Source organism: Danio rerio, chromosome 4 (genome assembly GCF_049306965.1).
Source record: "Danio rerio strain Tuebingen ecotype United States chromosome 4, GRCz12tu, whole genome shotgun sequence".
In the NCBI taxonomy this organism is placed as follows: Eukaryota; Metazoa; Chordata; class Actinopteri; order Cypriniformes; family Danionidae; genus Danio; species Danio rerio.
In genome coordinates this window covers 74,922,561-74,949,177 of record NC_133179.1, presented here as the reverse complement: position 1 = coordinate 74,949,177, position 26,617 = coordinate 74,922,561, and the positions used below count along the sequence as shown (strand labels likewise).

The following is a 26,617-nucleotide window of genomic DNA, read 5'->3' as shown; positions in this document are numbered from 1 at the left end:
ATCGTAACGAACCACGAATGTTTGCCTTGCAACAGCTCTGCAGTAATGTTACACATCATCTGTGCTGCTTTTTTCCATTAAGCGAGTCGAGATGTTCCATTATCGATTCGATCTCGGCATTATGTGTGGAGGACCTATAAAACTGGGCTGGGATCATGTAGATGTAGCTGTCCGAACTTGGTTCTGGAGGGCCGGTGTCCGGTGTCCGGTGCAGCTCCAACTTGCTTCAACACACCTGCAAGGATGTTTCTAGACTGCCTAGTAAGAGCTTGATTAGCTAGCCCAGGTGTGTCTGATTGGGGTTGGAACTAAACTTTGCCCTCCAGGACCGAGTCTGGATCACATATTAGTTTATTTATTAAATGTTTTTATTAAATTATTTATCTACAGTCTTGTGAGTCTTTTATCTAAAACATTTTTACTACTCGGCAGTAAGAAAAGTGCCTTCTATACAGTATGAATGTAAAAAGTACGAATGGAAATCGGACGTACTACATCCGCCGTTTTGTCATGGTCACGTGACCTACCTGCGTCAGTTGCGTTGCTTCACTCCCATTCATAAATTCTCTCGCTGAGCATCATGCGCACTCCAGAATCTCACCGGAAGTAGTAAGTCATCCGGGTATGGAAGTATGCAGTTTCGGACGCAGCCCTGGACTCACTTCATCAATGCCGATCACTTGCACCTGCAAAAGATTAGAGGGAGATGATGTAGGCGGAAGCAACCGAAGATTCAGTGAGCGACAAACTCCAGACTTACCCAGATGCTAATGTCTCTCTCGCTCTTTCTCCAGGTTCAAGTGGCTAAGATCGGCGTCTTCACCTTCACCAGACTGCACTTTGCACACCTCAGACAACATCCAGAAGCCTTCCTGAACACTACTAACCTTCTGGATCTGTAAATAAATCAGTTGACAGGGATTTTGCTTTCAACTACACAGTGTTTGTGTTGGGTTTAATTCCTCCTCTTGACACACTGCTCACTTTCATACTACATAGAGCATGCTTTTTCTAACGGTTGTGTGCTAAATCCAAGTGAAAAAGCAGTACCTATGTGAGTAATAGACGATTTGGGATGAATTCAAAAAGGTACCGAAACACTGAACAGTTGAACATGTGCATTCAGAAGTGTAGAGAATGTCAAATTAAGTGGACCTGTAAAGGTTATAGGTGAGTGCTGAAAGCTGAACATCCCTCATTTTTGTGGGTAGCGTATGTTAACTGCTGTAGGTGTTTGTGGTGTTTTCAAATACCAAACATTTCCATTTACACTTCGTCAAGTGGTTTAAACCTTTGCGTTTACTACTTCTGTTGGACACAGAAACCACTGACTTCCATATTTGTTTTTCTTACAGAGAAAGTCAGCGGTTTCCAGCTTTCTTCAGAATATCTCCTCTTGTGTTCAACAGAAAACCGAAAGCCATATAGATTTGGTGAACAAGTGAAGATTGAGTAAATGATGACAGAATATTCATCTTGACTAAAGTAACTCTGCAGCCAAGTTTTGGGAACAGAAACTTTGTATTTTTTGTGAAGGTTGTAATTCTTGAAAATGGTGACTAAAGAGTTCCTGATGATTTCCCACCCAAGTCTCTTACAGTCAGTGTTGGGTAAGATACTACAGAAAAATTCTAAAAATCATTAAAGTTTTATTTAAATTAGTTTCCAGTTACTTTTTTAAGGTAGCTTAGTTACTCAATAAGTAATTTAATTACATGACTGAATACTAAAAATATTATTTAAATGCATATATAATAGAAATTAACCTCCAATCCTTTAAATTGGAGTTAAAAAGGACCTTTTAGATTTAGTTTGAAACAAAACACTTACATTTTAAACACTAGTGTATCAAAACAAAACTGACAAATAAATTAAACTACACTGTAAAAAAAAAAAACTTAATTTTAGAGAAAATATCCTTAAACTTTTTACAGTAATTTTTTGTCAGTTCACATTATATTCAAAACTTAGTAAAATGACAAACAATCTCTCTAAATTAATCGTTTGACTTTCATTTTAGGTACTTTATTATTAAAGACAAATTACTGACATTTGTGTTTTTTATACAGGGAAATTACAGTACTATTTATACAGTATTTTTTCTGCTATTTTAAATAATATTTAAAAGTTCTTAAAATTACAAACATTATCAGTAAATTAACGGCTTGACTGTTATTTATGTACTATATAAGTAATGACAAATTACAGCAATTTATCTGTTTTTTACAAAAAAATTGACATATTATTTACAGTGTTTTTTCCTGTTTTTTTTTAAGTACATTTGATATTACGTAAAATTAAAGTAATAAATTGTAATTACTTGCTCTGTAAAAAAAAAAAAAATCATAAAAAAAAGGTCAAATGACTGGCAGCTATGGCTGCCAAACAAAAAACATAAAATTATGGTAAAATTTCTTTGTTGAAATAAAGTGCAAAAAATAATAAATCTACAGATATTTTCATGAAAATGATTACAGAGAAACATTGTTATTTTACAGACTTTTCCTAGATTATTACTATAAAATCCATTTAATAAAGTAACACACTAAGAGTGCTCACATACACCTGTTTCAGATTCCGCTGATTGCACACACACAGTCGGAGGATCGTTATGAACTGATTACATGCACTTTAAAAGCAGCACAGACACACGCACCAATTGCTTAGTCTTGTTATACTGCTACTGTGAACATTATGAAGTGTTTCTCTTTTTTTGCCTTGCCTTGCTTTGTTTGTTAATTGTTTACGTTGTTTGCTGCCGGGACTGACCATTTGCCTGTTATTTGACCATGACTCTGGATTCCCTGCAAAATGTTACATCTGTTTGCCCCTGTGTTGACTGTTGCTTGCCTTTGGATCTGCACTCATTTGTCAGCGTCCCCTTCATGTTACAGTTCCATTTCATTTAATATCTGTTACTGAACCATTCCATATAACTTAAACCTCTACATGATTTACATAAACACTATTCAATGAAATGTAACAACAGTAATTTTAAAGTTGTGAGAATTGCAATCAGTTGTATCTTGTTTGTTGTTTTTGTCAAAATTTTTTGATCCAAAATAAAACTGTTAAATTACGATAATGAGCATGTCTTGGCATGTTATTAAAGGTGTTTAACGTAATGATTTAGGGAAAATTCTTTTAAATAACATTGTTTTCTCTTGACCTTTTAGTGTAGTCACTTTATTGATGATGTTTGATCATAATAATCTAGGAGAAGTCTGTATAATAACAGTGTTTCTTTGTAAAACTCTTAGTGTATACCTTTATTGAACGGATTTGATCGTAATAATCTAGGAAAAGTCTGTAAAATAACTGTTTTTCTGTAATCATTTTAATGAAAATATCTGTAGCTTTATTATTTTTTGCACTTTATTTCAACAAAGACATTTTACCTTAATTTTATGGTTTTTGTTTGGCATTTGACCTTTTTTTTACGATTTTTTTTTCTTACAGTGTACATATACACACACTTTATTAGGTACACCTCACTAGTACTGAGTTATACCTACTTTTGCCATCAGAACTGCCTTAATTCTTCGTGGCGTAGATTCAACAAGGTACTGGAAATATTCCTCAGAGATTTTACTCCATATTGACATGATAACATCACGCAGTTGCTGCATCCATGATGCCCATCTCCCATTCCACAACATTCCTAAGGTGCTCTATTGGATTGAGATCCGGTGACAGTGGAAGCCATTTGAGTACAGTAAGTAGCGTCTGTAATCATGTTTAATGACAGGTGTGTGTATGTGTGGCCTAATGGGATATGTAGGTTCAAATAGTGGCTGATAAAAATCTTGCGATGGCTCCCTCTGGGGGAGGAAGGAGGGCAAAGCGGGAGCCTCATTCAATCACAACGCACATGAAAAAGTACTAGAGTAATTTACAGTAACTATTTTAGAGTCTTTTAAACAGACTATAATACTATAGTAATCAAATTGATCTGTTGAGGTAATTCTATAATTGCTATAGCAAAACAGCACCTATAATAACATAAACAGATGAACCAATGTTGTAATATACGATATTATACTACAATACACCAGTTTATTAGTTTAAAAAACTAATGTCAACTACTAACTAATGACACTTTATCAGTTCACTATTGTTAATACTGCATTCATTAACAAATAGTTGTAAATACTATATATATATATATATATATATATATATATATATATATATATATATATATATATATATATATATATAATATTTACAGCTATTTGACATAAAAATACTTTAATAAAGTGTATAATATTCTATTTATCCATAATATTGTTTATCTTTAATGGCTTATTGTGATCATTTATATATAAAGGCAGGTACCTGCTAGTGGTATGAAGAGAAATCATAGAATTAAAAAAATGTTAAAAACACATTTAACCCTTTGACTCATGCAATCACACCGGTGTGATCACCAGCTAAACCTAAATCTGCTTCCCTGCAGTTACTCGCATTGAGTCAGAGAAAGACACAGGCAATGCTAGTCATAATACAAATCTAATTTATCAGTATATACAAACAAATAACATTTAAAAATACACATAGGTAATAGCAAAATACATAAAAATGTAAAATAAAAAGTGTTATATATGAGGATGACTATAATAATCATTTTACACAATCTGATGATGTGCATTATTCAGATCAGATACACAAGGAAACTAGAATCGCCACAGCATCAAAGCAGCAGATCCACCGCTCTGCCCAGTTTTTTCATGTTGATTCACATTTATTTGCTTCAGTGTACGCTGGGGGAGCTTCTGCAGGAGGATGTTGAAAGCATGGTTCTGGGATTTCTTGAGGACATTGAATTAAAAGGTTGCTGTCCACAGGAATCTGCAGGATAAAATGTACATGGTCAGATTAAGTTATTGGTTGTTGTTGAACAATTATTGCCCCATAACCCAGTTCCTCACACGTTTACAGCACACATTAAAGGTTTGTGGATTTTTACTTCATAAAACTTAATTCACAAATTGCTGCAATGTGGATTGTCTGTGAATACAGACCAGAAATTTAATAGATTAAACAAAAGAAAAACATGTAGTTGGTTTGTGTTTGGTCTGAATGAAATCCAGATTTACTATGTTTTGCTAGCGCACATTGTTAGTCTTGAAGTGAACAATTCTGTCATCATCACAGGCTGATTGGTCACCTAATCAGCTCCGACATCATTAACTACATGGTGCAGGAGATCGGTTGCTGTCGCCTCAACAGACAATTGTCTTCGTAATCTTTAATCAAAATAGTGAAATTATTAAATAAGTCATCATATTTAAATAAAATTCGGTAACACTTTATAATAACTACACACTATAAATCCTTTACTAAGCATTAGCATCTAGTGAATTCATTATCTGTTAAGCATTAACTCTACATTAATAAGTGTTAGTAAGCAGTTTATGACTGCAGCTACAAATGCTGTATTCTTGACTTATAAGCACCTATATAATGTGTTTAATGATTGTATTTTCATACTTAGTTAATGGTTTATTTTTCATTACTAAATTAAGTATCGCATTATTTACAAACCAGTTGTATTTAAGAGTAGTTGAGGGTTTTTAGGATCATTCAGAATGATTAGTAAACTATTGAAATCAACATTTATACGTCTTATTATTCAGGCATATACTAATAGTTAACTAATGTGTTAATAAATGCTTTATTACTCAACTTCATGCAGTTTAGTGAGCTAATCTAAAGTGAGGACTATTCATGCTTTATAAATCCCTTATACATGACATTTAAAGGCTCAGTATCAAATGAACAATAATCTTTGCAATCTTATCTAAAAAGTAAAATTACTGTAAAGTTTAAACATTGCCAAATAACAGGAGTGTCAAAATACGACATAAAGCTGGATAAAACAACAACAATATAATAATTTAACAATATAATAAGATGCAATGTTTAAAGTAGATATAAGGTTGCAGATTTATTTTTCATTGGAAGTACAGTTTCATTTGAATAATGTAGTTTATGTCATTTTTCCTGTTTAGAGTTAAACTGAGCCTTTATTTGTCATTTATAAGGGATTTATAAAGCATGAATAGTCCTCACTTTAGATTAGGTCACAAAACTAGATGAAGTTGAGTTAATAAAACATTTATTAACATGTATAGTAACCATTAATATATGCCTGAATAATAAGACATATACACGTTGATTTCAATAGTTTACTAATCATTTACTAACTCATTCTGAATGACCCTAAAAACCCTCAACTACTCTAAAATACAAATGGTTTGTAAATAATACGATACTTCATTTAGTAATGAAAAATAAATTATTAAACACATTTTAAATATGTTTGTAAGTCAAGAATAGAGCATTTGTAGCTGCAGTTATAAACTGCTTACTAACGTTTATTAATGTAGAGTTAACGCTTAACAGATGTTGAATTCCCTATTTGTTAATGCTTAATAAATGATTTATAGTGTGTGGTTATTATAAAGTGTTACCCAAATATTGCGTTTGCTGGTTCTTGTGAAACCTCAGAACCTCAAGCTTTAAAAGTAGCCTTTGCTCCTACATTTATCTGATGGGTTCAGCTGATGTATTTCTCACCTGAGGATAATAGCAGCAGGTGACTTTACACCCAAACGCAGATAGAAAGATGGAGATTAAGAGCTCAAGGACGGCGAACGCCAGCAACACACCTCTGATTCCTGAGAAGAGACTCTGAGAGAACATTCAACATGAGCATAAAGGATAACAACAACAACAAAAAGAAGTCAAGAATCTGTAGTCCTTTAGGTATACTGATTAAAATAAAACATGAAACTGAACAGAGTTTAAAAGTGCTGTTTAAAGATTCCATAGGGTGAAAATCTGGACATACCCAAGTATACATTTTCAGTATGGAAATGGCATACCTTGAGCTTCAACACTCTCTTAATGTGTATATTGTGAAATCTGACATGTGCATTTGTAATGAGGTAACAAACAAACATAAAGTGCTGTTGAATGCATGTTTATGCATGGTGTCATATCACTCCTGTTACTGTGAATTTCTGAGAAAGGTAACCAATAAACTTCAGAAATTCCTCTGTTTAAACAGAGATTGATATTATTTCAGCCACGAAACAATTGTCTTCTGACAAGAAGTCTTATCTAGTTTTTTTTGACAACTGAAGTAATGTCAAAGTACATTATGCTGTGTGAGCTTCAGAGAAATGAGCTGAGAGCAGAGCTCATTAATATTCATGACTCCTCCAAATCAATTAAGTCAGACTTTTCTATTCAAGGGCCAAATTCTTTGGTTATAAATTGACCTATAAAAATATTTATTTTGTTCATACCTAAGCCACATACCTTGTAGATATCAGAGAACAATTTAAACAGTGTATCAGTGCATTCTGTGGCACCTTTAATTTCAATATTCGTATCCAGTGTAAATGAACAGTAATATCTTGTCAAGTTCTGGACAGCATTGGACAGATGAGTGCAGATTACGCTTGATTTTCACAAGTGCACCGGTCACACAGTGATCTTACTGTAATTATAACATAAAACACTAATACTAAAATGATATCAATATAATATCTGATGACATACCCTGTCACCTTGTGACCAAGAATAAGGGAGACTGCAGGAAGGGCCACTGGATACAAAAACCAAATTCAGTGAATGCTCAATAATGGAAATGCCCGCAGCTATAGCACTGAAAATGTTCATCACGAGGGAAGCTCTCACCTACAGTAGAGACACAGAAATAGAAAGGTTTTGTATCATGTTGTGTTAACACACTGTGGTTAAGCAGATGGTAGATTATATGGAAAGTGATCAAAATGAATTGACAAATAAATAAAATATAGGGTCCAAGTACAAAAGACTCATGTGTATGATTAAGTGACTACATGGAAAGAGTCTAGACCAGTGGTTCTCGAACTTTTTTCACCAAGTACCACCTTAGAAAAAAATTGTCTCTCCAAGTACCACCATAATGACCAGTATTAAAATATAGCGTCGTAGGCCTAATTAAGCAGCTTCAGCTGTGCAAAGTTTAAAAATGAGGCAGATTAATTCCTATTATCAAGAATATGTATTATTGTCAGTCACTTTAAACATTTTAAATAGTCTAAACATTAACTGTGCTTGCAGGAAAAAAAAAAAACGTTTAAATTAAAATTTGCTTTTAAAAGTTAATTAAGTGAAGTTTATTCATAAACTAATTTCGAGAGGATCACATGCTTATGATTGACACGGCTGGTCCCGAGTCAAGCCAATGTACAAACCACCAATCAGACTACTCCTAACCAAGTATAAATAACCAAACACCTTACCTTTAGTCATCTTCGTCTTGAAGAATAGCCAATCGCTGTAACTTTCAAGCAGAAATCTCCAAGGAGAACATCCTTAAACTCCACAGCTCCTATCGCTTCTTCTACCCGACATCCAGCGCACTATCACTCAGCAGAACAGACCAACAAGTCCGCGGCTTCAAACACAGGGCCGCTGGCCTTCACGCAATGCCGCCGCTATCCCAAAGCCTGGGACTAGCCCCCATCGGAGCGTGCAAGCCTCCAGCGCCCAGTATTAGCTGTATTCCACCATGCATCCTGATACAGCGGTCGATAATGCTCCGCTTGCGGCACGTAAAACTTCGGGCTATTCAGCCTGTTTTGTCGCACCTATATGCCACGTAAAGATCCCGCGCATTAATACCAATCACCAATACCAATCCGTGGCCTACAAGTCAGACCAAACATTCAAACAACGATCAATACGCTGCACGTAGACCATTCCCATAGCTGACAGCACTTGCTATAGTGTCAAGCAGTCATATATGGACAAACGAAAGCCATTAATATGATTAGGCAGACTTAAAACATTTACTTCATGCCAAAGCCTCATTCCATGCACTCCGATTTTAATCTAGACATCCTACAGCGCTTCCGGCGAACTCCTTCCATTAGAAACCATCATATTAGATCTGAATTCTTTACAAACCAGTTCACTGACTGATGTTTCATTTTAAGTAAACACTATGCATCAGTCTAATTAAACTACACAATGACTATATGGCAAGCCATGTTTACATTAATCCAAATCCATTACGTATGGCAAGCCCCATTTGCACGTATACTCTTAACTAATACAAATTAGCATTAGACATTAGCCCCTTTCACACAGTGATACCGGTAAATATCCGAAAAATTTCCGGAACGACTTTACCGGTAAATTCAAAAAAGCTCTGTTCACACAGGCGAGGACGTTACGGAAATTTTCCGGAAAAGAGCATTCACACATCCATTCCAAAATACCGGTAAATTCTGACATCATTCACCACAAATGAGCTTTAAACGGCTGCGCTTGTATTTGTAAACATTTGACTAAATTACAAACTCTGTGGATGATCAATATTGTGAACAACTTTCGCAGGATCACTTTCGCATGTCGAGATGTTCATAATATGTGCGTGTGCAGGCGCTCACAGGCTGTTTCACAGGCACACGCAAAGCTTAAAGGTAAACAAACAACGGCTTATCATAAGCATCTCATCAATGATTATTTACACAGTTGGCATTAAGAAGAACATATAAACGTGATCTGACTAACTTCTAGCAGCTAAATGTGTCTGGAAAAATATTCGAAGGGTTTTATTCTCATAAACCGCGCGGACGTGAATGCGTCTGACTGTTCTGATTGGCTAAAGCAGGCGTCTCACGTCAGCACGTTCTAGATGTGCACACGCTTATTACGGGAATCTTCCTTTTGCATTCACACAGCGCAGCATTCCGGCAAATTGCCGGTAATGTTACAACTTCTCTTTCTGGAAAATAGCCAGAACGAATTTACCGGTATTTTCAAAAAGGACCTGTTCACACATACAACCTTTCCGGAAAATTGCCGGCAATTTTCCGGAAAGGTCTGTATGTGTGAAAGGGGCTATTATATGCTGTCATATTTTACAGCATTTAAATATCCCGATAGCTACTTGCTATTCGATTAGTCATTATTATGCTCACACAGAATCTGCACGCATGAAATTCTTAGCCCATCACTGTTTCTGTTTATTTACTTTTGAATGTGTGTAATGTTCATATTCATCTAGTTAGTAAATTAACTTCAGTAATATTATTGAATAATATAAAATGTTTACATAATCAATAGTTTGTAAAGTTTTATTTTCTGCCTTTCTAGTCGATATATTATATGAACTTGCTTGTTTACCAAATAAGTGGATATAACTGGATTTCCATCGTAAGACTAAAAAGTAAAAAAGATATCACTGTTATTTAATCTATCAAAGTTTAGTTCCGATACTCATAAAATCATTCCACATAAATCTGCAGTTTTTTCCAAAAAGTCAGGAGATTCTGTCTAGCCCTAGTCATTAGCACTACTTTCATCACTGATACTTAATCATTATGATGGCACGAGAAACCTACATTCTGTCATGCTGTTAGCTAATTGACAGAAAGCCGTCTTTGTTGTATATAATACTGGCCACACCTTCTGTCATCAAATAAATAATCTAAGCATTATATTTTCTATGATATGACTAGTCCAAGTCCAGTTTTTACTGTCGTAGAGACATCCAGCTTGATTTCAGCATTCACACAAGAAGCTGCGGTGTATCACCACGCTAAGCTGTCAATTAGATCCTTAGCAACACCAAACTAACCTAGTAATCACTTATAAACTGTTCTACTTCAGCATCAGAACAGCATTGTCTCGTCTGACATATGCTAGTAACGTGATTCCTTGTATGCTACAGTTGCTAAGCATTGCTAGGTGCTCGCTAGGGTGTTCTGAGTGATTCCTGGGCGGTTGCTAGGGTTCCCTGGATAGTTAACTGGCGAGCCTTGTTTACATGTTGGTCAAACCCTGTCAGGCACAGGGTTCGAACCCAGGTCTCCAGTGTCAGAGATAACAAAAAGACTGGTTAACGGAGGAACAAAAAGGCCAACAGGCAAAATATCTCTGGAAAAAACTAGAGCAAGCAAAACATATCCAAAAAACTAGAAATAGGCAATGTAGCACAAGACTCTGAGTAAACTAGACTTTAGAGAAGCAAGAAGTCTTACGATCATCAAGGGTTAGCATCAACAATAACTGAGCAAAGAAACAGGGGAACTAGTCAACTTAAATACACAAGACCTAACAGGACTCAAGTGAAACCAATCACGTAATTACTGAACTTAAACAACACATGGGGAGAAATGGGGACATCTAGTGGAGAAACAAAATCATAACATGTAAAAAATAAAGTCATGTAAAGACAGATCCTGACAGGACCCCCTCCTCTAGGAACGGCTCCTGACGTTCTTGTTGGGAGACCTTAATTTATCGGAGTGAAAGTCTCGAATCAGATTGGGGTCCAAAATATCTCTGGCCCGAACCCAGGAGCGCTCCTCTGGACCATAGCCTTCCCAGTCCACGAGATACTGCAGGGATCTACGCACTTGACGGACATCCAGTATTCGGCGGACTGTGTAGGCTGGCTGGCCCCCAAAGTAACGAGGAGGAGGAGGAGGTTTGTCTGTCACGGAAAAGGGAGAAGAAAAAACAGGTTTTAACAGAGACACATGAAAAGTGGGATTTATTTTTAAAGATTTGGGCAAGTATAGACGGTAAGTAACAGGGTTGACTTTCCTGGCAATCTTGAAAGGACCAATGTACTTCTGGGCGAGTTTCCTTGACTCCAACCGAAGGGGGATGTTTTTTGTGGAGAGCCAGACTCTTTGCCCAGGACGCAAAATGGGTGCCGGTCTGCGTCTGCGGTTGGCCTGACGTTGGTACTGACGGGAGACTTTGAGAAGCTTGAGGCGGGCCTTCCTCCAGGTCTGACGGCAACGTTTAACAAACTGGGAAGCTGTGGGAACAGCCACTTCTACCTCTTGCTCAGGGAACAGTGGAGGAGAGTATCCGAACTGGCATTCAAATGGGGACATGCCAGTTGCAGTTGAACACAGCGTGTTGTGAGCATATTCCGCCCAAATGATAAAGCGAGACCAAGAAGTAGGATTGTTAGCTGCCATGCATCTTAAGGTAGTTTCCAGATCCTGATTGAGCCTCTCTGTTTGGCCATTAGATTCAGGGTGGAAACCTGAAGACAGACTCACAGTAGCACCCAGGGATTGACAGAAGGCTCGCCAGAATCGGGAAGAGAATTGGGGTCCTCGATCTGAGACAATGTCTTGTGGAACACCAAAGACCCGGAATACATAATTCATGACAATTTTAGCAGTCTCTTTAGCAGAGGGTAGTTTGGGAAGGGGAATGAATCGTGCTGCCTTGGAAAATCTGTCTACAATGACTAAGATGGTAGTGTTTCTCTGAGATAAGGGGAGTCCAGTGATGAAATCCATCGAGATGTGTGACCATGGTCTGTGAGGGATGTGAAGTGGGTGTAGGTGTCCCTGTGGAGAACTGTGAGGGACCTTACTCTGGTTGCAGGTAGGACAAGCTTTAATGAAAGTACCAACATCAGTTTTGATAGTGGGCCACCAAAATCGTCTCAGGAGGAACTCGAGAGTGCGAAAAGACCCAGGGTGACAGGTAAGTTGCGAGGAATGCCCCCACTGAAGGATCTTAGCTCTGACAGCTTTAGGGACAAACAGACGATTATTTGGTCCTCCTCCAGGATCAGGTTCTTGGTCTTGGGCCTTTCTTACCATGCTCTCCATGTCCCACTGAATTGGAGCAATTATCTTACACCTGGGTATGATAGTGGAAATGCCATCTTCTTGAGGAGATTTAACACAAACTCTGGACAGAGCATCTGGTTTCAGGTTTTTGGAGCCTGGTCGGTAAGTAAGAGTGAAATGAAAGCGGTTGAAGAATAGGGACCAACGTGCCTGGCGGGGGTTGAGTCGCTTTGCCTGTTGGATGTACTCGCGATTCTTGTGGTCCGTGAGCACTTCGAAAGGGTGTTTGGTACCCTCCAGCCAGTGTCTCCATTCCTCCAGGACTAACTTAACGGCTAGTAACTCTCTGTCACCTATATGATAGTTTCTCTCAGTGGGAGTGAGGCCGTGGGAGAGGAATGCACACGGATGCAACTTGTTGTCATCTCCTCTCTGGGATAATACTGCCCCAACACCTACATCCGATGCATCCACTTCTACTGTGAAGGGTCTGTCTGGGTTGGGAAGGAGAAGAATAGGTGCAGAGGTGAAGTGACTCTTGAGATTGTTGAAGGCCAGTTCGGCCTCTGGCCCCCATAGAAAACCTGCTGGGTTACCCTTGGTGAGAGCAGATAATGGGGCCGCCACGGTACTAAAGTTCAAGATAAATTTTCTGTAAAAATTGGCGAAACCAAGAAAATGCTGTACCTCCTTTATAGATGAAGGGGAAGGCCAATCTTTTACTGCCTGGACCTTTTGTGGATCCATCTGAATTTGTCCAGGTTTGACGACAAACCCCAGGAACTTAACTTGGGACACATGAAACTGACATTTTTCAGGTTTAACGTACAAGTGGTTATCAAGGAGGCACCTGAGAACTTTACTGACATGTTGTACATGCTCTTGGAGGGATCTTGAGAAAATGAGAATGTCATCCAAGTAGACAAACACAAACTTGTTAAGCATATCTCGGAGGACGTCGTTAATAAGGGCTTGGAAAACAGCAGGGGCATTGGTGAGACCGAAGGGCATGACCAGATATTCATAGTGCCCAGTGGGCGTGTTAAAAGCGGTCTTCCACTCATCTCCTTGTTTAATGCGCACAAGATGGTATGCGTTGCGCAAGTCGAGTTTTGTGAAAATGGAGGCTTAGTGAAGAATTTCAAATGCAGTAAACATGAGAGGCAAGGGATAGCGATTGCGGACAGTGATTTTATTGAGCCCCCTGTAATCAATACAGGGACGAAGCCCACCATCTTTTTTCCCCACAAAGAAGAAACCAGCACCCGCGGGAGAAGTGGATGGCCGGATAATCCCCGCTGCAAGAGATTCATCTATATAGTTGTCCATGGCAGTTCGTTCGGGAAGAGACAGTGAAAAAATACTGCCTCTAGGGGGGCAGGAATCTGGAAGCAACTCAATGGCGCAGTCATAGGGGCGGTGGGGGGGCAGAGAAGTAGCTCTCCTCTTGCTGAAGACGGCCTTTAGGTGATGGAATGGAGCTGGGACTAGAGACAGATCTAGGGGTTCTTGAGACTCGAGAATAGGGTTGAGGGGTTTCTGACTCAGACAGGTGGTTTGGCATGTGGGACTCCAACCTAAAACTGTGCCAGTGGGCCAATCAATACTCTGAAACTCTGGTGAGTGTATCAAGTGAAAGCAAATCTTCTCTTGGTGCTGAAAAACAGAGAGACCAAGGTGGGAGGTGAGGTGGGTGACTTCTCCTGGACCTAACGGTCTACCATCCAGAGCAGTGACAGATAATGGACCAGGAAGGGGATCGTTGGGAATTTTGACGTTTCTGGCTAAGGTCAGGTCCATGAAATTTCCAGCAGCCCCAGAATCTACAAAGGCCTGAAGTTGGCATTTCTGGTCTGCCCATGTGAGCGTGATGGGGAGGAATAACCCAGATTTGGAAGGTATGGTATTGACTGAAGCTCCCGTTACAGTCCCTCCTTGCCTGTACGGGGCTGAGCGTTTCCCGAGAGCTGAGGGCAGGTAGACCGAAAGTGACCAGACAGACCACAATATAGGCAACATCGCTCTCTCATGCGGCGCTCTCTTTCAGTAGGAGAGAGACGAGTTCTACCCAACTGCATGGGTTCTGAAACGTCTTGAGCAATTTGTAAAATTTGAGGGGATGGAGTGAAAAATGGTGTGGGGGCTGAGGAACAGTTCGACTTCCTTTCTCTCAGACGATTATCGAGGCGAATAACTTGGTCCATCAAAGTCTCAAGGTCCAGAGCAGGTTCTCTGGTAGCTAGGTCGTCTTTAATTACCTCAGACAGCCCATTTTGGAAGCAGACCATGAGTGCCTCATTATTCCAGCCGCTCCCTGCTGCAACGGTCCGGAAATGGATGGCATATTCGGCCACACTACCACTACCTTGTTGAAGGGTGAGGAGTTTCTTAGAGGCTTGCCGGCCACTGAGGGGGTGATCAAAAACCCGCTTCAACTCCTCTTCGAAATCTGTGAAACTGGAACAGAAAGGGGCCTTAGCTTTCCAGACTGCAGTGGCCCATGAAAGAGCCTTACCAGACAGCAGGGTGATTACATAAGCAATCTTGGCCCGATCTGAGGGGAAGGTAGATGGCTGTAATTCAAAAGTTAAAGCACATTGGGTTAGGAATCCATCACATACACTAGGATCACCTGAGAAGCATTGGGGTGGTGGCAGGCGAGGTTCTGTGAGTGGAGGGGTCACTCGAGTCTCTGCATTGGATACTAAGGCTACAGGGGAGGCAGGAGTAGGGCTGGAAGGTAACCTGTCGAAAAGCTGACGAATAGAGGTCATTATGTCAGAAAGTACCTGCGAATGCTTGGCCATGAGTGTTTCTTGCTGCACTAGGGCTTGCTCATGTCGCTGGACTGTAGAAGCCTGCTGGGCTACTGTGGCAAGAAGATCCCGAGGGTTCTGTGTCTCTGGATTCATGTTTGTTCTTGGCTCAGTTATTCTGTCAGGCACGGGGTTCGAACCCAGGTCTCCAGTGTCAGAGACTGAAGGCTTATCCACTAAGCCACAGGAGGACAATGATCCCAACAACAAGACAGTACTTGCTCTGTGAGAGGTTTATTTACAAAACATAAAAAATCCAGACTTGGAACAAAAAATGCAGAGATAACAAAAAGACTGGTTAACGGAGGAACAAAAAGGCCAACAGGCAAAATATCTCTGGAAAAAACTAGAGCAAGCAAAACATATCCAAAAAACTAGAAATAGGCAATGTAGCACAAGACTCTGAGTAAACTAGACTTTAGAGAAGCAAGAAGACTTACGATCATCAAGGGTTAGCATCAACAATAACTGAGCAAAGAAACGGGAACTAGTCAACTTAAATACACAAGACCTAACAGGACACAAGTGAAACCAATCACGTAATTACTGAACTTAAACAACACATGGGGAGAAATGGGGACATCTAGTGGAGAAACAAAATCATAACATGTAAAAAATAAAGTCATGAAATGACAGATCCTGATAAACCCTATGCTTAGCGAGTGTTTCTAGCATGTGATAGCGTTAAGCAACTGCCTCAGAGCCCCAGTGCAGTCACGCTGGCTCTCTCAAGCCAATATCAAGTCTGTCAAGACCTTGGGTTCCAGCTATTATCATCACACATATTATTTAATCTATGCCATAATAGGGACTTCATGAAATCTATAAGTCACATTTACCTCCACTGGAATATTACTGTCGGCTGAAACCACTAACTGAACATACAGCCATCGTTACAGCGATTGGTTGCTGCTCGATTTTCTCAAAGAAGCCATGCCCCCAGCCGCACTGCCCGCAGACTCTGCCTCCAATATCCCTGGACCACCCTCTCCTCCTTCAACAATCAATCTTCAGGACCTTATTAAGTTATTTTCAGCATCCATGGCTGATCTATGCATCCTAGGAGCTTGCATGCGAGGCAATACAGAGGGAGAGCGACTTAAAGACGGAAATCAAAACACCTTGCCAACTCTTCATGTATATACAGAAACTCTGGCAGCTGGCCCCGAAGCGGAGTCCAACCCTACTCCTGCCCCTCCCTATTCAGGACTGACATGGTCGCAAACCACCCAACTACTACCTCTGGGAAACCTCCATCACCCCCAAATACCCTCTGACCATATTCCACAGCATGCTGTGAACGCTTCCAAAGACCATCACACATTTTTGAAGTACCTGTTTACCATTTTTCCCTACCCTCCATCACCCAATTCATTTCTAATCTCCACACTGCAAATATCCAAGTCAGTTCTACTAATATCTACTCTCTGGTGCCCTGGGATGACTGAAACTTCCAACCCCCACAAGCCTTAACGCAGACGACGCTAATCATCTCATAACATGAGGTAAAGGATAAGGTCGTCGAAGATAAAGGTCGTCCTCCGCCTTCAGATTTTCCACAAACCCCCTTTCCAGCCATTCATCTAGAATCTGAGCATTGTCTCTGCAGCCCACTGGGCTTTCCCAGCAATCCAGTATCATGGCATCAGCCTCAGCCATTACTACATCAACACTGTCCAAACACCCTCACCAGCCACCACTCAACCATTGGTAGCCAAATGAATAAGCACGCCTAATGCAGAGCAATACCCACGCTCCTCCCTCCCTGTACCCCTAGCACGGACTCGACTCCTCTTCTCCCCTCAGCAAAGCACCACTTTGACCTGCTCCTCGCTCCAAAGCGAACAAACTCTGCTTACTCTCCCCTTTTCTTTTCTTTTAGCTTTCATCCCTGCATGCACTACCCTGTGTCGCTAACTCCTGCAGGAGTGACACCCCAAGTGCCGACTCCCGCAGGAGCCATGCCCACTCCAGCCACCCCTTCACCTTTTACTCCCACTGCAAAGTCACCACCACTCTCTCTTTCCCTCCTCTCACAGGATCCTGGCTCCCGCAGCTCTGAGTCCAGCAGGAGTTACCTTAAGCTTCGACTCCCACAGCAGTCAATCACTGCCCAATAGCTTAACCTTTCTTTCTTCCAGCGTCGAGTGCTCCGCTCTCTTCCAGCGTTGAGTCTCTCCGCCCCTACCCTTCCTTCCAGTGTCGAGTGCTTCGCTCCCTCCGAGCGTTCGAGTCTCTTCACCCCCCCTTTTCTGTCCCAGCGTCGAGTGCTCCGCTGCTTCTTAAGCGGCGAGTCTCTCTGCCCCACTTTTATGTCTCCCGGTGGCGGAGGTTCCACGCTTGCCAAGCACCGAGTTCCTCCACCGCCCCCCTCTTTTCCCTTTCAGCGTTTAACTCTTTGCTACCCTCGTCTTCCTTCTAGCGCAAATCTTGCTTCTCTATATTCCTTTCGCATAGGCCCTACCCACCTGCTCGGTAATCCCCCGAGCAGGAGCCCCAAAACCTCCCTGCAGGAGTCCCCACCGCCCATCCCCTTTCCCAACTCCTGGAGGAACTTGGCCCAGCAGCTCTGATCCCGAGCTTCGACTCCCGCGGAGTCTGTCACCCCCCCCCCCCCCCCCCCCCCCACCCACTAGATAATTTTCTGTCTTCTAGCACCGAGCGATCTGCTGTCTTCCAGCATCGAGTCTCTCTGCCCATACCCTTCTTTCTGGTGTCGAGCGCTCTGCGCCCTCCGAGCGTCGGAGTCTCTACCCCCCCCTTCTCTGTCCCAGCGTCGAGTGCCCTGCTTACTTTTAGCGGGAGTCTCTCCGCCCCACTTTATGCCTGTCTCTCAGTGTTGAGTGCTTGCTCTCTCCAGTGCAGAGCCTCTCCACCTCCCTTTGATTTTCTTTTCCTTTTCAGCACCAAGTCTCTCCGCTACCTCCGCTTCCTTCTAGCACACCTGGCTCCTCTATGTTCCTTCCGCATAGGCCCTCACTCACCAGCTCTGACTCCCGCTGGAGTTACCCCGGAGCACGATTCTGGCCACGGCCCCTCCCCGCAGGAGTCACTATTGCCCCCTCCCGCTCCCAACTCCAGCGGGGACAAAAAACTGGCCCAGCAGCTCTGACCCCGAGCTTCGACTCCCACGGAGTCTGTCACCACCCACCCCCGCCCCTTAGAATTTTTTCATCGAGTGCTCCGCTACCTTCTAGCGCCGAGTCTCTCCACCTTTTCCCTTCCTTCCGGTGTTGAGTGCTCCGCTCCCCGAGAGCGCTCGAGTCTCTCCACCTCCTTTCTGTCCCAGCGTCGAGTACTCCGCTCCTTCTTAGCGTCGAGTTTCTCCGCCCCACTTTTTTCTCTACCCTGCGGCGTCGAGGGCTCCGCTTCCTCCAAGCACTGAAGTCTCTCCGCCCCCACTCCTTTTCTTATTCTTTTCAGTGACGAATACCGCCACTACCCCCTCTAGCTCTTCCCCTCTATCTTCCTTCTGCTTTGGCCATCACTCCCAGCTATGACTCCTCAGAGTCTTCCAAGCTTCCCTGCCCAGACTCCTACGGAGTCTATGCTTACCCACGCTCCCGCAGGAGCCCCTCTCTTTCTCCTACTCTTCCCTAACTGTATATCCAGCAGCCGGATATAGCATTGGTATCAGCGGCTCTGGGGGGGTTCTTCAATATGCGGCTGCTGTCCCGAGCATAAAGCACTTTGGGGGGTTCTCGAGATCTACTCGCCCTGCAACGGGAGGGAGCCCAGGCTCTCATGAGCTCTGGGCTCTCTACCGGGACAGCATGCCAAACTAGCTTATTACCAATCATCAGCTAAGTGTGAACTCTTGAAAACGGCACTGGTCTTAAAAAGTAAGCCAAAAACAAAACAGCCAATGCTGATCACATCGATGTTCGCATCAAAGGATTAAAAGTGTTAATTGTTTATTTCAATATTTGGCTATTCCTCCGCGTACCACTACCACAGTTTGAGAACCACTGCTTTAGAACATTTTCAGTCTGATCAATTCACATTTGCTAGTGAATGTGGTGAGTTATGATAAACACTGTTTACCTCAGCTCACGCATCAAGTTTACATTAAGCTACAAGACCCATGAAAAGAACAAGTGTCGTGTACATACCAAACATAAACCGGCTGGTGAATCAATTTTGTTTTTCGCAGCAATGGAGAGCCAGCCTGCAATAATGTACTGAGAACAGAGAGAAGAGCAAAACTTGGATGTTGGAAATTATATATACACAGATATACATGTTACTATGATGAGCATTTTACTGCCACAGAAACCACCCCTCCCTCAACTGCTCAATACATTTGCATTCTTCTTAGTAATACACTAGACTAGAGGTCTGCAAATTTCCGAATAAAATGCTGTAGCAGTCTGTAACTCTGGTGAAATTCAAATAGGAGCGTGCAGTCTAATAATTCAGCATTTTGAATCCCAACAATATTTCGAAAAAGTAATCACTCATGGCAATTCGTAACTTTTTGATTTAGTGGCTAATTCTTATGAATTCGTACGATGCAATTTGTGCAATTTCGTACGATTTGCTCATCACCCATTGACGATTGGGGTTAGGAGTGAGGTTGGGTGCCAAGCCCTTTTTTTAAAAATTGTACATTTTCGAACGACTGAACTCGTATTCGTACGAATTAGCCAGTGAACTGACAAAACGTAAAATACTTACGTTTCCTCATGAGATCAGGCTGGAACAGCAAATCTGGGAGTTTCTTATTCTTATTAAGCGCCGGCTGTTATTCAGCGCCGGTACAGCCAGTGCTCAGGACCAGGGCCTGAGCACAGGTCCATAGAGGCAACCTAGGTGGCCGCCTAGGGCGGCAGAATAGAGAGGGCGACACTACCCTCACCACCCACACCCTCGGTTATATCCGAGTCTAGGACGGCAGAATAGAAAGGGCGGCGTCCGCAACACTACCCTCACCACCCACACCCTCAGGTATATCCGAGTCTAGGACAGCAGAATAGAGAGGGCGGCGTCTGCAACACTACTCTTACCACCCGAGCCCTCAGTTATATCCATGTCTAGGACGGCAGAATAGAGAGGGCGGCGTCCGCAACACTACCCTTACCACCCGTGCCCTCAGTTATATCCATGTCTAGGACAGCATAATAGAGAGGGCGGCGTCCGCAACACTACCCTTACCACCCGCGCCCTCAGTTATATCCGAGTCTAGGATGGCAGAATAGAGAGGGTGGCGTCCGCAACAGTACCCTCACCACCCGCACCCTCAGTTATATCCGTGTCTAGGACAGCAGAATAGAGAGGGCAGCGTCTGCAACACTACTCTTACCACCCGCGCCCTCAGTTATATCCGTGTCTATGACGGCAGAATAGAGAGTGTGTCGTCCGCAACACTACCCTTACCACCCGCGCCCTCAGTTATATCCGAGTCTAGGACGGCAGAATAGAGAGGGCGGCGTCCGCAACACTACCCTTACCACCCGCGCCCTCAGTTATATCCGAGTCTAGGACGGCAGAATAGAGAGGGCGGCGTCCGCAACACTACCCTTACCACCCGCGCCCTCAGTTATATCCGTGTCTAGTACAGCAAAATAGAGAGGGCGCCGTCCGCAACCCTACCCTCACCACCCGCACCCTCAGTTATATACGTGTCTAGGACGGCAGAATAGAGAGGGCGGCGTCCGCAACACTACCCTTACCACCCGCGCCCTCAGTTATATCCGAGTCTAGGACGGCAGAATAGAGAGGGCGGCGTCCGCAACACTACCCTTACCACCCGCGCCCTCAGTTATATCCGAGTCTAGGACGGCAGAATAAAAAGGGTGGCATCCGCAACAGTACCCTCACCACCCGTGCCCTCAGTTATATCCGAGTCTAGGACGGCAGAATAGAGAGGGCGGCGTCCGCAACACTACCCTTACCACCCGCGCCCTCAGTTATATCCGAGTCTAGCACGGCAGAATAGAGAGGGCGGTGTCCGCAACAGTACCCTCACCACCCGCGCCCTCAGTTATATCCGAGTCTAGGACGGCAGAATAGAGAGGGTGGCGTCCGCAACACTACCCTTACCACCCGCGCCCTCAGTTATATTCCCATCTAGTGTGGCAGAATAGAGATGGTGGCGTCCGCAACAGTACCCTCACCACCCGCGCCCTCAGTTATATCCGAGTCTAGGACAGCAGAATAGAGAGGGCGGCGTCCGCAACACTACCCTTACCACCCGCGCCCTCAGTTATATTCCCATCTAGTGTGGTAGAATAGAGAGGGTGGTGTCCGCGACAGCTCTCCCCCCACTTTCACTTTAGGGTTGAGGGCGACACGACACTCCTTTGCCTAGAGCGGCAGTGCAGCTTGCTCCGGCCCTGCTCAGGAATGTTACACATGCTGAACGCAGTGCTTTCTGCACATGCATCTTATTTGCACAGTATGTGCGTGCATCATTTGCATAATGTTCCTCAGAGCCGGCTTCACCATGGCAGAGCAAACTGAAGACATGCTGTCCTTGAAGGACATTGAGAAATGTTTAAGCGACCGGCTTCAGAAGACTCAGGTTTAAGAAGGCACTCATGTCTCATCACAAAGGGGCAAACAAAATTGACATTAAACCTAAAATCTTTGCACAACCTACAGTTTTATGTTATCTCTCTCTTTAGGTAGTACCCAATTAAACGTGAGATTTCAGAAAACAGGTCTAAATCAGTTGGGTCAAGTACAAAATTATTTTAAGCAGGCAGCGGGTAAACAAAGACTGTTAATATAGACATTTAAAATTCAGAAAAGGAACAAAAACATCATTAAATGTCACTTCAGGGGTTCAACTGTAATCAGATGAAGCTCCAGGAACACTTTTGTGTGCCAAAATAATGTAAAAGCATCTCTGTTCACCAATGTCTTCTATATTAGATCAGGGAGTCTGTTTGTGTGTTGCAGTGCTGCCTCTAGTGGCAATACAAGATACTTAATAAACATGTGCACAAAGCATTTACATGTTCTTTTAGGGTGCTTTCACACCTGCCTTATTTAGTTGAGTTGAATCGCACTAGAGTTCATTTTCCTCTTGGTGCGGCTAGTTTGGGCAGGTGTGAATGCAGCAATCGTACTCAAGTTCGAATCAAAAGCGGACCAAAAATCGTACCGAGACCTGCTTAAAGAGGTGGTCTCGGTACGCCTTCAAACGAACCCTGGAGCGGTTCGTTTGTGGTGAGAATATTATCCATACTAAAACAGGTCCAACCGCAAAAAGTACTGTGCCTTTTGGACTAATCCAGCTGCTGAAGGGCGATGTGCTGTGCATTATGGGATATGAAGGAAAACATTTGTTGACAGCGCTTTACCAACAGAGAGAGAGAGAGAGGGGAAAACATTACCTGATAGATCGTTGGTAATATTTCAACAAGATGACCACGTCGCAGTTTAGCTAAATTGACTAACGCCTCCTCCTGAAGTGACGAGCGATGCATTAAAACATTGCTTTCCAGCTGCATCCATGCTTTATTCTCAAAATGTATAGTTTGTCTAAAGCAGGGATACAATCAGTCAGCGCAGTCGTCCCTCTATAGTAAAAAGCGACATTTTGTGTCTGCCGGTTTGTTTACTTGCAGGAGTTCTTTGGCGTTTTCCTGCACGTACATTCTGACCAATCAATAAGCAGTTTAGGTACTATGTTCAACAACATCTGGCCAATGAGTAACGTGGATTTTGTCACATGACTGCATTTTGGTCCTTTTCAACTGGTTCGGACCAAAGCCAACAGTGTGGTGTGAAAACGACCCAAAGATGGCAGAAAATGCAATAATGTATCATTTATTGCCCTTGGTCCGGACCAAATGAAGCGAACTAGAGATGTGAAAGCACTCTTAGGGTCTGTAAATGTGACAGTAAGAGATATTCTGGTTGATTACCCACTGTAGCTTGTGTTATCTATAGATAAGGACATGTTAAACTGTATTATTGTTTCTTACAATCAGAGATCCCCAGTAAGAAGCACCAGTGTGGAAGAAGACATAATATCCATAATGTATAGACGCGATTCCCAACAGGAAGGTCAACACACCGACCATTATCTGGACAGTCTGTGAGGAATAAGAGTAAACAGTGTAAGAGTGATGAGAGTATTTCATGAAGTAAAGCAGAATAACATGCTGTGTGTTAATGTGTGCTATACTAACATCAAAAATAATTGTCTGGGTTTATTTCTCACCCCGAGGGCTTTTGGTTGGCCTTTAAGAAAGGCCTGAATTCCTTGAAGAGGTGAAACTCCTGCTACATGCTGTATGCGCACAGGCACAGAAGAACTGGTCACAGTTGCTGTTTGTGTCAGTGGCTGAAGCTGGATGACAATCGTTGAAGGATTCATGGCTCTGACAGTCGACATTTCAGTTTCAGAGTATAAAATCAACCTGTACAAAATCAGCAAAACAGGATGCCATTATCAGTACAATATAGACACCGGTACACCTTTTGTCTTCAGTTTATCTCTGACAGAATGTGTCTTTACGTCTGAAAACATAGTACTAAGTACTAGTACTAAGTTTGGTGAACTTAACAATTTAAGTATAGTCTACAAAACCGGCAAGTTAAATAAACTTAAATATGCAAGTTTTGGGAAACTCCATTACTCAATTACATTAAGGCAACGAGTTTACTCAATTAATTTAGTTCAGTCAGCTTATTAGGGTTTTCAGTGTAGGTTGTGACGTTGTCATAATAAATCTGTTTTTTGAGAGCTAAAGTGGCAGTGTGCTTTTTTTTTCTTAGATGGAAAATATGTTGCATTGAAGAATATAGTATCCAAAATAAAGTTAAGAAACCCCCAATATATTTGAAACTTTTTGAAAACAAAAAAATGATTAGCTGTTGGATGATGGTCTTTACCCTAAGATAAGTATAAAAAACTGGTCACTGATTCAGAGTAAAAAACACAGAGTGTGTTGAAATCTGTTGATCTACTTTTGCGTTGATTTAATGACTTGCAGATAATTGAGGAACACAACTTCATAATGATGGTATCCAAAATGGTATAAAATCTTATTCAGACAGCATACCAATACATTTTCCAAACATTCAGTTATCTGGACAATAAGGAGGTCCTTAGGCTGAGCTTAAAACGCAAGGTTACCCAACTAGGACTTCACAATACAAACATTGACAGTAGCTCCAAAGGAACCATGCTCTCTACCACAACTGAATCTCTTCTTCATTCACCCACTCACTTATTATACATTTCAGGTGTCTAACCAGCGCCCTCTAGTGCCCTGTAGTTCCATTAGAACAGCATCTTTATTTCCATTATTCCATAAATAAAAAAACAAGCGACTGACATTTCATTCTGTTACAATGTGTATATATATATATATATTTATATATATATATATATATATATATATATATATATATATATATATATATATATATATATTATTTATTTATTTTTTTTTTTTCAAAATTTTTAAAAAGATTTTTTAATAGTATATTATTACACACATGCATGCAAGCACACACACACACATATATATATATATATATATATATATATATATATACATGTGTGTGCTTGCGTGCGTGTGTGTAATAATATACTATTAAAAAATCTTTTTAAAAATTTTGAACAAAAATAAGCAGCCATTTATTCACATTATGATGAACAATTATACCTGAAGCCATTTGTTTTTTTGATAAAAAAAAAGACCTTGCACTTAAAAGGTTGCACATATCAGAATTTTACAGTCAAGACTAAATTTCTGAAAATGACCTATTTTTTTTTTCAAAGTATTAATCATGATTTTGAGCTCACTACACTTGAAATCTTAAGTTTATGCATTTCCATGGTAGATAAGTAAAATTAACTCATATTTTTAAGTGATAGGACCAAAATGCTAAATTTTAAGGTTTGTTCAGTCAACTTTACTTAATTGTTTAAGTAAAGACAACATTAGGGTTTTCACTTTATCCGACTTAACACCACGTATGAAAGTGGCACAAATCAGAATTAAAAAGATCAGACGCCATGTGGTTTGGGCTGTTCAAACTGCCTTAACCAAAACAGATCTGAGTCACATGTGGGCAAAAACATCAGATTCAGACCACATTGACCTGCAGTGTGAACATAGTCTAAAGTCACTGTGTTAAACTGTAGAGTTGAATTTTCAACATCAAAAGTGGTCAGAGCAGAGATCAACATCCCATAATGCAATTCACCACCAGAAATCAACAAAACACACAAAATACAGAAACTTTTTTAATGAACAGAGGTGTAATGATCACGAGTGTTTAATCAATGGAAAAATCACAGCTCAAGTTTAAAATGATCAACATCACCTACATTTTAAAAGCCATTCAAGGTCCACTTGTTACCAAATAAAGGAAACACATCCATTATTATTACTTTAGAAAACACAGATATAATAAGTATTTTAGTATGTAACGTACTGTCTTACCTGAAGCAGAATCCCGTCTTCAACTGTGCTTTGACTTTCTCTTCTGCTGTAACTTTACACCAGCGCAGTGATTCCCAGAAAGAGACAGGAAGCAGGAGGAGTTTTCTGCAGAATGGCCGCAGGTAAAGAGCCTCTCCCTCAAGCTCTCGGTTTGTTTTTTTTCCATCTATATATTTGCTCTTTATTGGGTTCCTAACATAACGTGCCTGATATGAGCCTTGGATAGCATTGTATAATTGATAGGACTTATCTGTGAGGACCCAGACCTCTGTATATCGAATTATGCCTTTGTATATAATAAATTACTAATACTTTCACATGAGAAAAAATTCTCTCTCAACTTTTTATTAAACACACATGGAATCTCAGTGATATATATGTACTCCCTGTACACACATGACTGTACAGCCAAACACAGCTCCAACGTCATCATTAAATTTGCTTATGACACAATGGTGTTGGGCCTAATCACCGATAATGATGAGATGGCCTACGGAGGGGAGGTGCACACTCTGACGCAGTGGTGTGAGGAAAACCACCTCTCCCTTAACATCAGCAAAACCAAGGAGCTGGTGGTGGACTTCAGGAGAGAGAAGAGAGAACACACCCCCATCACCATCAATGGGACGCCAGTGGAGAGAGTCAGCACTTTTAAGTTTCTTGGAGTCCACATCGCTGAGGACTTGACATGGACTGCTCATACAGACACAGTGCTGAGGAAGGCACAACAACCCCTCTTCTTCCTCAGAAGGTTTGGAATGAGCCCTCACATCCTCCACTC

General features: G+C 41.6%; 1 protein-coding gene across 1 annotated transcript; it reads right to left on the bottom strand.

The window, feature by feature from the left end:
* Positions 1-4,500: 4,500 nt before the first annotated feature.
* On the bottom strand, positions 4,501-25,881 carry LOC108179093 (membrane-spanning 4-domains subfamily A member 4A-like). The gene is made up of 7 exons (XM_001339219.9): positions 25,837-25,881; positions 23,601-23,799; positions 23,362-23,472; positions 19,540-19,608; positions 7,573-7,710; positions 6,583-6,696; positions 4,501-4,851 (listed from the first exon to the last, which is right to left on the bottom strand). The coding sequence occupies exons 2-7, from the start codon at positions 23,772-23,774 to the stop codon at positions 4,729-4,731; spliced, it is 729 nt and encodes a 242-aa protein (XP_001339255.3). The 5' UTR covers positions 23,775-23,799; positions 25,837-25,881; the 3' UTR covers positions 4,501-4,728.
* Positions 25,882-26,617: the final 736 nt, after the last annotated feature.